The sequence below is a fragment of the Spodoptera frugiperda genome, chromosome 25 (assembly GCF_023101765.2).
Source record: "Spodoptera frugiperda isolate SF20-4 chromosome 25, AGI-APGP_CSIRO_Sfru_2.0, whole genome shotgun sequence".
Lineage (NCBI taxonomy): Eukaryota > Metazoa > Arthropoda > Insecta > Lepidoptera > Noctuidae > Spodoptera > Spodoptera frugiperda.
The window spans coordinates 8476285-8487355 of record NC_064236.1 but is presented as its reverse complement, the minus strand read 5'-3'; the positions used below and the strand labels follow the sequence as shown (position 1 = coordinate 8487355).

Here is an 11071-nt window from a genome sequence, read left to right as displayed (position 1 = left end):
CTACGGAATATCTGGACATAGCTCGTGCCGGGGACGTATACTTAAATATACTTCAGTGATATGTACCCGATGGGCTAACTTGTTGTGTCTAGTCTGGTTTAGTTGCAAGCTTGTTCAGTTCCTCTAGGGCATATTTCAGCTTGTCCCTGAGACTTTGCGGACAGCCGTGCTCTTTGATTGTGCGGAAGCGGAATGCTCTTAAATTTTCTTCTCCATACAAAATTGTCCTTTTCGGACATATAATCAACTTCGTGTTGTCGTTAAAGTCCATCTGTTGACAGAAAATCTGGAGTTAAGCATTGAGAGAAAACTTGGATTAATTTTTGATTCTGCCAATAGTGGCGGGCCATGGCTTTTGGCTTTAAATTGTCATTATAATATAATTACTTGAAGGCTTCTCGTGCTGAACAGCATTACAGTAGCCTCTGAGGTTTTATAAGCCCTTATTACATACGCTGTATTTGGTCTTGCACGTCTACCTGCAAGGGAAGAAGACACCATTATTTCTTAACATGTTATTTTATTTTGTAAATTCTGATTCATTTCAAAATTTACTACATTTCCATTACCTTTTAAACGAGACATGTACTTGGTTAATATCAATCCCGCTTTTAACTTTAATGGAAAGGGCAGGTCTCCTGGCATAGGACCTACCGGCGACTCTGTTTGCAGTCCCTGTTCGTTGATGTAATAGACTTTCCTGCGTACGAAAAATTAACATTAGGGGGAAAATAGCATCAGCCAACTTTGTAAGCACACGAACCATTTGTAAGCAAGTCATACTCACCTTTCGGTGTCATTAATATATATGTTGGTGTTGTTTTCAAATAGCATTCCGCAGGTTTTGTTACTCAGAGTATATCCAAAGCCAACACCTGGGGTCAAAACCGATTCGCACACCCACACCAACGGCGGCGCCGCGGGTTCGCTTAGTTCATCGGGTAAGCAAGAAGTACGGCATTTAATCTGTAAAGAAGTAGGTTGGTATTATAATTATGCAATTAGTTGTTTCAACAACAGAAGGAAGAGCGAAAAAAGAAAAAGAAGAAACAGTAACACTTAATGTCGTGTATAATTATTTATACCTTTTTAAAGTCCGCACCAAGTAGTGCGGTAAGTTGAGTTTGCATCACATTTATATTTTTTTCGGCCACGCTCATTTTTTTTGGCTGGTGGCCCGGGATTTGGTTTATTCTTGCGTGGCTCGTCGATCTTTACGAAGTCTGTGTAACAAAGTAAATATTATACATAATTAATTAATAATAAAATACTAATAATATCTTCTATCTTAATATTAGTCAAACGACATGAAGAATATACAGACACAACTACACAACACAAGGTGTCGCGAGGTGGTAAGAGGTTTTGAACCTACCTAGTTCATTGATTTTGGGGCTAGTGTAGAAGCAGCACCTAGGCAGGGAGATAGGTCGGAAGCTGGAATGAATAAACTCATGTTTCAGCATTTTGTCCACCGATGGTCTTCGCCCCGGACTTCGCTGGACCGCCATTTTTATGAGAGACGCTGCTTCCTCGTGAACCGACAATGGTATTCTAAAACGATAACTTTTGATTAATATTAGTTATTTTTATTTTATTCACCAACTCGCTTCTGCCAATGGCATTGCCGGCGTGTATATTTTTAGGATAAAAATTATCCAGTGTAATGCCCAGGATGTTAAAATATAATTATAACAAGTTTCATCGAAACCGGACCGATGACTTTTGTGTGATGCTTGAGCATACAAACAGACAGACAGACAAAAAAAAGATATCTTTGTCTGTCTGATTCATTCACTGATTTTTGGGTTCGGTATCTATCTAGTAACGAGTAACACATACCCCCCAGTAACCCCTACTATTAACTTTTGTTAATATTTATTGAATACGAATTATTGAATTTGAAGTGAAAATAAACTTCTAGTTTTATTTACGTATGTATAGATAAGTAATCAAACTAAATTTTATTTATTTGAATATATTTTTTTTAAGATAAATTTTAAATGCAATCACTACAATGTAATAAATCAGTACCTTTGCAAATATGTGTAAATATGCAGTGATAGGCAGACGAAGCAGATTTGGAAAAAAGGTATTTCGTCGTGGCCATTTTAAATCAAGCAAGGTATCAATATTGGTACATTTCAAAGTAACTTCTAAGCTCGTAAGTCCTGCATGTATTATCTGGGCTATGGAAATGGGTCCCATTTTGTTTCTCTTTCTTTGAGAAAGAAGAAACAGATAGTGTTATGCCATCAGTCTTTGTTAGGCCGTAAGAACCGGTCCGTGCCCGCTTGTGCATAATAAGCCCAAAACCGTTTCGAATGCTTAGTTATTGGTCTTTGGTTCTCTATCATACCTAATTGTAGTTAGAGGTAGCCACAGCTGAGCATCGTTTACTCATCAGCTTTGATTCAAACTAATTTGTATAGCTTCCCTTCATTGAGATTTTTGGCGGACCAAGGACGCTGTGTCTTACGTTCACAGAGAGTATATACCTATCATGATAGATATCGGTGACTAGGTTACATAATAGGAAAAACTTACTTATAATAACAAGATCTGATGTTCGTATATGTGTTCTCGACCACGGCGCCGTCAAAAGGCGGTGTGCCAACAAGTAGAGTATACAACATACAGCCGATGCTCCATATATCGGCTTTAAACGAATGTCCCCTGGCCGACATCATTTCTGGGGCCATGTAATTTGGCGTCCCGCAAAATGTTTGTGTCCTATCATCTGTAACATTATACAAAATAATTAATTAGAATGTTATTAAAAGTCAATAAGTATGTTGAATATCAGCAGCAATCAACAAGCTCAAGTAGCTTCACTATGTACATGCAAAATGTTGAAGTTATATAATAATAAATAAAATACCAACCCTTCGCATTGAATTTGGTAGCCAACCCGAAGTCTCCTATCTTAATATGGAGTTGGTCGTTTAGGAAAATGTTTCCTGGTTTTAAGTCACGGTGTATAATTTTTCTTTGGTGTAAAAATAATACTCCTTGCAGTACTTCATAAATGAAGTACCGGCACTCTGGCACTGTGAGGGTGTGTCTTTTTATTTGCAGGTCCAACAATGACTGTAAAAAATAGACATATATTAATTGAAATTATGAGAAGTAAATAGTAAAACCGCAATAAATATAAGTAAATTGAAAACAGTCCTAATGCAATCACTAGGACTGTTATTGTACCATTATAAAGTGCAATTCCATGTCCATATTATTAAGACATATTATGATAGTATAATCAATGACGTCCAATGTTCAAAATACTCACCCGGCTTGAACAATATTCGAGGATTATGTAAATATTTTTCATATCTTCAAAAGAATTGTGGAATCCAACCACATGTTTATGGGTCAGCGGCCGGTGGATCTCAATCTCCCTTTTTAATGCTTTTTTCAGTGTTACCTTCGTCAACATTTTCTTGGCTATGACTTTAGCCGCAAACGTTTTGTCTGTGGCCATTTCTCTTATTTTATAGCAAATCCCAAATCCACCCTAAAATATACAAAAATGACGATTTAATACCAAAAAGCGCTGATGTCTTCACACATCAATTCTAAAAAGAATAATAATGTGCATGCATAACAATATTTTAGACAGATAAATACATCTTAATATCATAATAACCTCCGGAATATCAGATGGTCGATTCGGACGAATGGTTGGATTTGGGGGGACAAGCGTTAAGGTTTTTTACCGTTTATCTATATCTATAACTACTAAATATTACCAACAAATAAATAATCTATCTCCTATCAATTGTAATAGAAACCTATAGTATATATATTTTTCATTAAGACTATGTTAATAAAATTCACGTTAAACTGTAAACAATTATTATATTGTATTAAAGATTAAGAGCATTTTTTTCATACGAATGTGAGTTTGTTATGTAAGTGCAATCTCTTTCATTGTCGCTTCGTCAATGAAAACAATTGCTATCCATTTTTGGTTATTTTCATAACATCCTGCGTATGTATTTATGAACGACGTTATGCAAAGCAGAGTCAATGTTTATTTGACTTCAAAAACGTATTTTTTCAGTATTGTAATCTTCATACACAACCCTACCCACCATTAAAGCCGGGGCAGATAATTTTAGAATACCTTGTATATTATTTATAACCTGTACAAAATAAACAATAAATTATAAGGAAGTCGGTTAATAAGAACATCTTACCTTGCCAATAAATCGTATCCGTTGGTATTTACAGTTATTTTTGTTGTCGTCCAAAATGATCGGAATATCTTTCTCTGCTTCATCCAGCCATGGTCTATTTCTCACCCTGCTGAAAATATAACAAAATCAAATAAACGTATAGCAACACGATTCTTTAATTACCAAAGCAAAAGATCATGTGGTTACTAAACGTTGAACCAACAGTGTTGATAATATAAGTCATTTCAAAGAGACTTATCAACTTAGGTTCAATTTATAGGTACTAGCGCAGAATCGAAGCGCATCGAAGCGTCTATGTAATTTACATAACAAATTCAACCTTAACTCCAAAGCGTAAGGGTCAATTCATACTAGCGCAGAGTCGAGGCGTTGTTCTCGCGCAGACGCGCGAATTTCGACGAATGCGCGCGTCTTGTTTAAAATCTCAGAAGTAATGTGTGCGTTACGCTGTGAAGTTAAGGTTGAATTTGTTATGTTCAGTTTTGGAAAGACGCTTCGATGCGCTTCGACTCTGTGCTAGTATAAATTGACCCTTATACTTTATTTGCAAGTATAACTTTTAGCTAGCTCGCGGGAGAACAGATATAAGAGCCCACAAACATGTAAAAATCTTATGATTCTAAAATTCAAAAAGTGCGTTTAAAAAGCAGACTTCTAAGAAGTGAAAAATATACCAACGTCACACTTTTTTACCTTTGAAGGGTTAAGCATAGGTGCACATTATGGCACTTAATGCCGCTATACAATATCCAAACTCTTTCACCATTTGCCTTATAAGTTCCTATTGCCATATACTGGGCATAATTCCAGACTCCGTGCTACCACTGAAAAATTTTTGATAAACCGAAAAAAACCCAGTAATGCTTTGCCGGATGCGGGAATCGAACGCTAGACCCCTTGTTCGGCAGTTGCACTTACGACCACTCGATCAACGAGGTATGAAAAATATCTATGATTTGTCATACGTACTGAAAGTCGGTGCCACGAGTTTTAAACAAAATTATTCATTGGAACCTTAATATACCTCATCCTTAAGCTGTATACAATTTTATCATATTTTTTGCTTTTTAGAAGTCGATTTTCTTAACGCAGTTTTAAATGTTAAATAGTATAACTGTTTCTTAATTTGTAATTCTCATAATTGTTGTAGTTTGAAATCGTCAGTCCATCTTGAGAAAGCATGGTATTCCATGCATACACCTTGTCAATGTGAGAAGCATTTGGCCAGCAATGGGATAGTTTGCAGACTGATAATATCGCACAGCATCTATGCCAAAAGTTCCTCTGCATACTACTTACATTGCATCAGTATCTCTACCATGAGTTACGGTCCGTACTCACATTCGGTATTACTCGATAGTTTTACTCGAAGTCGAGTAAAAATCAACGTGTGGACCGCAAAACTCATGGCTCGATGGCTCGCATCGAGCCGGCTCGATGGAATTAAATGAAAGTAATTTCCTTCGAGCCTACTCGAAGCACCGTCATCCTTTGGCTCAAATTGTTCAGCGAATACTGAACAGTGGACCTCACTCGATAGATCAATACTGAATGTGTGGACAAAAGCTCAAGTTATGGGTTTTACTCGACAGCTTAGCTCTGTCGAGTAATACCGTACGTGAGTACGGAGCTTTAGAAGCAATATCGATAGTCGCTAGCGACAACGTAACGTTTTTGTATGTCATATTTTACAACGCCTCTGCCGGTCACATGTGGAACTAAAATTGGCCATACTAAAAATTTACGTCGTCGCTAGCGATTACCGACAAATAGGTACTATTGCTTCAAACTCATCGTAGAGGTACTGTATACCAATGGGGACGAGGTCAACTAGTCAAACTCTTTACTTTTTTCGAAATGTCAAAAAATACAGGTTTCTGTTTTTATTCTTAGGTGGGCATTGTTAGTAGTTGATTAAAGCTCCATTTTGTGGGTAGGATACAAATGTCAACATTTTAATTTAATATAGAACTTTTAAAACATAATATGGAACCGCTTTAAATTTTCTTTACCGCCTCAATTTTTTCAGGTCAGGGTAATAGGTAACTGTAAAACCTTCTCATAAATCTGAAAACCGCATCAAAATCGGTTCAGCCAAACACTAGACAATCGCACCTCGTTTTTTGAAGTCGGTTTATTAATATTTTTACGTGCGCTATTGAAGATAGTTGTAGATTGGACGATTTGCACGAACAATACTTTTAAATAATCATCATCGATCACCAATAAGGGGCTGCTGTTACTTATAGCGCTTTACCCGCATATGAATATACCTTTCTCACCTGAGGCCTTAGTACGATTTTAAGGGTACTGTATGTAGTAACGTAAAGCAAACTCGTACTAAGGGTGTGTATGTAATTACCTACCTACTAAATACACAATTATAAAAAACAATATTATAAATTCGCTTCTCCACAATTGCAATGGCAATCAAAATGCCAGGAAATTCGCTCGTTAACTCATTGAAGTATTATAAAGCAAAAAAAAATCAGTATAAAATGAAAATATGAATTCATTAATAAATGAAACCTTAAAATTATCATGGTCACAAAGTAATTTGATAATAATTAAATATTATTAGGTAATATTGCAAAGCTGTTAGATCTGTCGCTAGGGCCTTCGCCCGGGTCGCTCGTCCTATTCCGTTTTGATCCCGCTCCTGTGAGAAAGATAACAAAATAGGCGCCAAGCGACAAAAAATATCTTATCTAAGTGCCTATAAACTAAACGCAATCAACTTTCAAATATTGATGCATCCAGCTACCTACAATGGAATCCTCACCTACATTGCCTGAACAGTATTGCTAAATAAAATTATTGTTAAATATTTCTCTTATACTATTGCCATTGGTTATTCGCCAAGCATGAAGAATAAAAAAAGCATGAAGAGTATAAAGAATTTGCCCACTCTCGAAAAGCCTACAAAAAGACAAACCAGACTGTCTCAAAAATTACAAATTATATTGCAATCTTAATCTTTTGGTTTCTCTTTCTAGGTTCAAATTTCCTAAACGAGCTCATTTAAAAGTAGGGAAATTCTGAAAACTCTCTAAACATGTATTAGATTTTCTTTTAGGTACCTATCTGCATTTTAAACATATGTAATATATGTATAATAGTACCTAGTACTATTAATAATATTTACCCTCTAAGCCAAATGCTGGTCTTTTGGCAGGCAGATACAGCGGCGCAGGTCTACGCGGAGGCGGCGGGTTGACCGCAGGTGCTGGCGGCGGGTTGACCGCAGGTGCTGGCGGCGGGTTAACCGCAGGTGCTGGCGGCAGGTTCACCATAAGTGCTTGCATCCGATTGGCCGCACGCGCACGCAGGGTGGCCGCACGTTCTGCTAACTCGTTGTTAATACGTGCTTGCACCAAGTTGGCCACACGTGGTGACACATGTATGTGCGCACGTACTTGCCACAGGTCGGCCGCTCGTGCTGGCCACACGTTGGGCCCACGTGGTGGCATCAGGTTGGCCTCACGTGCTGGCATCAGGTTGGCCTCACGTGCCGGCATCAGGTTGGCCGCTCGTGCTGGCATCACGTTAGCCGCTCGTGCTGGCATCAGGTTGGCCACTCGTGCTGGCATCAGGTTGGCCGCTCGTGCTGGCATCACGTTAGCCGCTCGTGCTGGCATCAGGTTGGCCACTCGTGCTGGCATCAGGTTGGCCGCTCGCGCTGGCATCAGGTTGGCCGCTCGTGCTGGCATCAGGTTGGCCGCTCGTGCTGGCATCACGTTGGCCGCTCGTGCTGGCATCAGGTTGGCCGCTCGTGCTGGCATCAGGTTGGCCGCTCGTGCTGGCATCAGGTTGGCCGCTTGTGCTGGCATCACGTTGGGCCCCGCTCGTGCTGGCATCAGTGGCCGCTCGGCATCAGGTTGGCCTCACGTGCCGGCGGCAGGATGGCCGCAGGTTCTGGTGGCAGGTTGGCCTCACGTGCTAGCGGCAGGTCGGCCTCACCTACTAGCGGCAGGTTGGCCGCAGGCGGTGGCGCCGGCGGCGGGGCAGGCTCAGGCGGAGGTGGAGGCGGCGGCGGCGGCGGCGGCGGTGGCCGCGAATCTTGTGTGTACTCACTGAAACATTACACACAAATATAATGCTGTAAGCCAGTTTCTGATCAAAGTTAACTAGGTATTTCCTGAGTATTCATATTTAAAGAATATACTACTTACTCTTTAGGTAACATTTTGAGTGTATGCTTCGGCGCAAGGTTTGCTGAAAAAAAAAATATCATACATACATTATCAAGTGCTAAAATGTAAGTTTTCAATAGTTTCCCCGCCCCTCACTCACTCACTCACTCACTCACCCACTCACTCACTCACCCACTTACTCACTCACCCACTTACTCACTCACTCACTCACTCATTCACACTCACTTACTCACTCACACTCACTCACTCACTCACTCGCTCACTCACTCACTAACACACTCACTCACTCACTCACTCACGCACTCTCTCACTCAATCACTAGCTCACTGACCCGCTCACTCACTCACTTACTCACTCACTCACTCACTCACTCACTCACTCACTCACTCACTCACTCACTCACTCACTCACTCACTCACTCACACGCTCACTCAGTCACACATTCAATACCTCACTCACTCACTCACTCACTCACTCACACACTCAATCACACATTCACTCACTCATACATTCACTCACATGGAAAATTGTATGGAATAATGGAAAATAGAGCCTAATAATGCTTGAGTAACTTAGATAAGGGTAATAGAGGAATGTAGATTGCATGCAGTAGGTAATAAAAGTGTGTATTAAGACCAACAATGTCTGAAGTATCCATTGCCTAAAATTTCATGTAGTTACCAATACATAATAATGACAGGCACCACACAAACAACAGCATGATGACAATCCCTGAAGGTATAGGCAGAGGCGCACATATCCATGCAAAAAAAATCCACTGCTGGGCTGGCTTGAGCCAAGTCTTATCACACAGAGACAATATGAGATTTTTTTTATTTTAAACTTATTATTAGAAAGAAGGTTTCCTCAGTATATTTTCCTTCACCGTATGTTACTGGTGATGTGAACCCGCACCCTCGCTGTGAGAAGCGGGCATCTTAATCCTCCAGGCTACCATATATCACCATACAGACTATTATTGAATTTTCAAAAATTAGCAATGCTTCAACTGTCAGTAGATAAGTGTTGAAGGCAAATCCTCCGCATAAGACAACTGAACTATTGCTAGATCAGGAATGAAACCCGAGTTTGCTTGCTCGGACAATAGCGCTTGCAACTGCTTGACCAAATACATAGTATTTGGTGTTTCCCGTTACATTTGTATAAGCATGTCCAAGACTACTTACCCTAATTGTTCTAGTGCTGCTAAACTGATGGAGTTATGCTGGTGTTGGGAACTTCAAATTCCTAGATGGTTGTAATGGCTGGTGGGCGTCTATGTGCTTGTGAAGTTGGAAGCTGCCTTATTTGCTGCCACTATGATAGGGGCTGCTGCAATGGAGATGGTGAAGGTTCAGGCCTTAGTGAATACTGTCGTGACACTGATGAGCACGAAGGTGGTAAACCTTGTGGAACCAACGGCCATTTCGGTCCTGGTACTTCCTCCGGTCCTGGCGGTTTTTCCTGATCTGGTCCTGGTCAAGCCATAGCTGTATCTTCAACTGCCTCCGTATCCTATTTCCCAGATGGAATATTTGCCAATTGCAATTCTGTCTGGTCTTTGCTGGCACCTCAATAACAAAACTGCAACCACTACTTAACAATTTTATGTAAATGTGATATATTTTGTATTAATTCGCGGGGCACGCGCGCACCTCGCCCGTAGTTACTTCACTTAATAATGGACAGGGGATGTTTTATTGATTGAATTGACCAACAACAGAATGTAATCAATCAATAACAAGCGCACTAGTGTTACCAATTTTGTAAAATAAATTTCCCTTACTTTATATCCTAGAATAAAATTGTTCTTGTTTCATAAAATAAATGATTAATTATGTGTCATTTAGCTTTCGAAATGCGCTATTTTCGGGATAAATACTGACAATGTATAAATCATAATCCAGTGCTATCACGAATTTTCAATGCACAAATTAACCGTGGGTAACAGCTACCTATAATTTATGAAGCTGAGAAAGTTGTTTGCAAAAATAATTATAATGCCTAAAATAACTATTCCACGCGAACGAAGTCGCGGGCACAGCTAGTGCTGAATATTTATCCAGTTTCCTGAATAAATACTCGAGTAAAAACTGATTGTTATAGAAAAATTGCTCATCTGTAGGTATTTAACTTGAAACAAAATCTGTAATGGCACGCAAAAATTATTCAACGGCTCAACAGGACGGACCTTCGGCAGCTTTGGGACCTTGCTCTATTTGAAGCAAACAAACGTAAATCATGCGACCATATATAAAATAATGATAATGACATGACGCTAATCTGTTAATGGAGTGGAAAGTAACCAGAGCCTGTAGGAATTGTTATTAAAACGACACCACCACATTGGGTTTTGGGTATGTTTGAATAGCCTTGACGAGTAAGTAAGTACGTTGTTTTTAGATGGTAAACAATAACAAACAACACAATACATAATCGAGTATGGACTCGTTTGATTCTTTTTGATAAAAACTTTAGAGCTAGATATTATATCTTTTAAATTTCATAGGTCTAAATCTGGGTCCAACTCAATAAAAAAGTAATTATGCGATACAGATCCATAGAATTTTGGCGAATCAATGAGGTATGGTAAAAAAGTAAATCTGATATTGGAACTGAAATATGGTCATAGAAAATCTATACTTCTATACTAATATTGTTTGAACGCGCTAATCTCCAGATCTGCTGGTCCGATTTAAATAATTAGTTTTGTGTTGA

The 11071-nt window shown here is 39.2% G+C and overlaps 1 protein-coding gene and 2 long non-coding RNA genes across 4 annotated transcripts; 1 reads left to right on the top strand and 2 right to left on the bottom strand.

The window, feature by feature from the left end:
* Nucleotides 1–6: 6 nt before the first annotated feature.
* LOC118281079 (serine/threonine-protein kinase polo-like) lies at nucleotides 7–7856 on the bottom strand. Its single transcript, XM_050704221.1, has 12 exons — nucleotides 7345–7856; nucleotides 6798–6858; nucleotides 4200–4311; nucleotides 3290–3514; nucleotides 2886–3090; nucleotides 2548–2740; nucleotides 1376–1554; nucleotides 1086–1223; nucleotides 788–966; nucleotides 570–700; nucleotides 388–479; nucleotides 7–271 (listed from the first exon to the last, which is right to left on the bottom strand). The coding sequence occupies exons 1-8, from the start codon at nucleotides 7835–7837 to the stop codon at nucleotides 1090–1092; spliced, it is 1602 nt and encodes a 533-aa protein (XP_050560178.1). The 5' UTR covers nucleotides 7838–7856; the 3' UTR covers nucleotides 7–271; nucleotides 388–479; nucleotides 570–700; nucleotides 788–966; nucleotides 1086–1089.
* Nucleotides 7631–8203, top strand: LOC126912383 (uncharacterized). 2 transcript variants are annotated; one of them, XR_007707073.1, is made up of 3 exons: nucleotides 7631–7744; nucleotides 7889–8008; nucleotides 8077–8203. It is a non-coding gene; the product is annotated as an uncharacterized LOC126912383 (long non-coding RNA). The 2 variants fall into 2 exon arrangements; XR_007707072.1 differs by having other exon boundaries at nucleotides 7685–7816.
* Nucleotides 8091–10123, bottom strand: LOC126912382 (uncharacterized). Its single transcript, XR_007707071.1, has 3 exons — nucleotides 9541–10123; nucleotides 8372–8414; nucleotides 8091–8272 (listed from the first exon to the last, which is right to left on the bottom strand). It is a non-coding gene; the product is annotated as an uncharacterized LOC126912382 (long non-coding RNA).
* Nucleotides 10124–11071: the final 948 nt, after the last annotated feature.

Excerpts from the sequence above, each read along its gene's own strand:
- LOC118281079 (XM_050704221.1), bottom strand. The coding sequence starts at position 7,837 with ATGCCAGCACGAGCGGCTAACGTGATGCCAGCACGAGCGGCCAACCTG. Across the intron at positions 4,312-6,797 it reads GGCCCTAGCGACAGATCTAA|CAGCAGGGTGAGAAATAGAC; the intron begins CAGCTTTGCAAT and ends TTGTTATATTTT. Across the intron at positions 3,091-3,289 it reads TCGAATATTGTTCAAGCCGG|TCATTGTTGGACCTGCAAAT; the intron begins GTGAGTATTTTG and ends TATTTTTTACAG.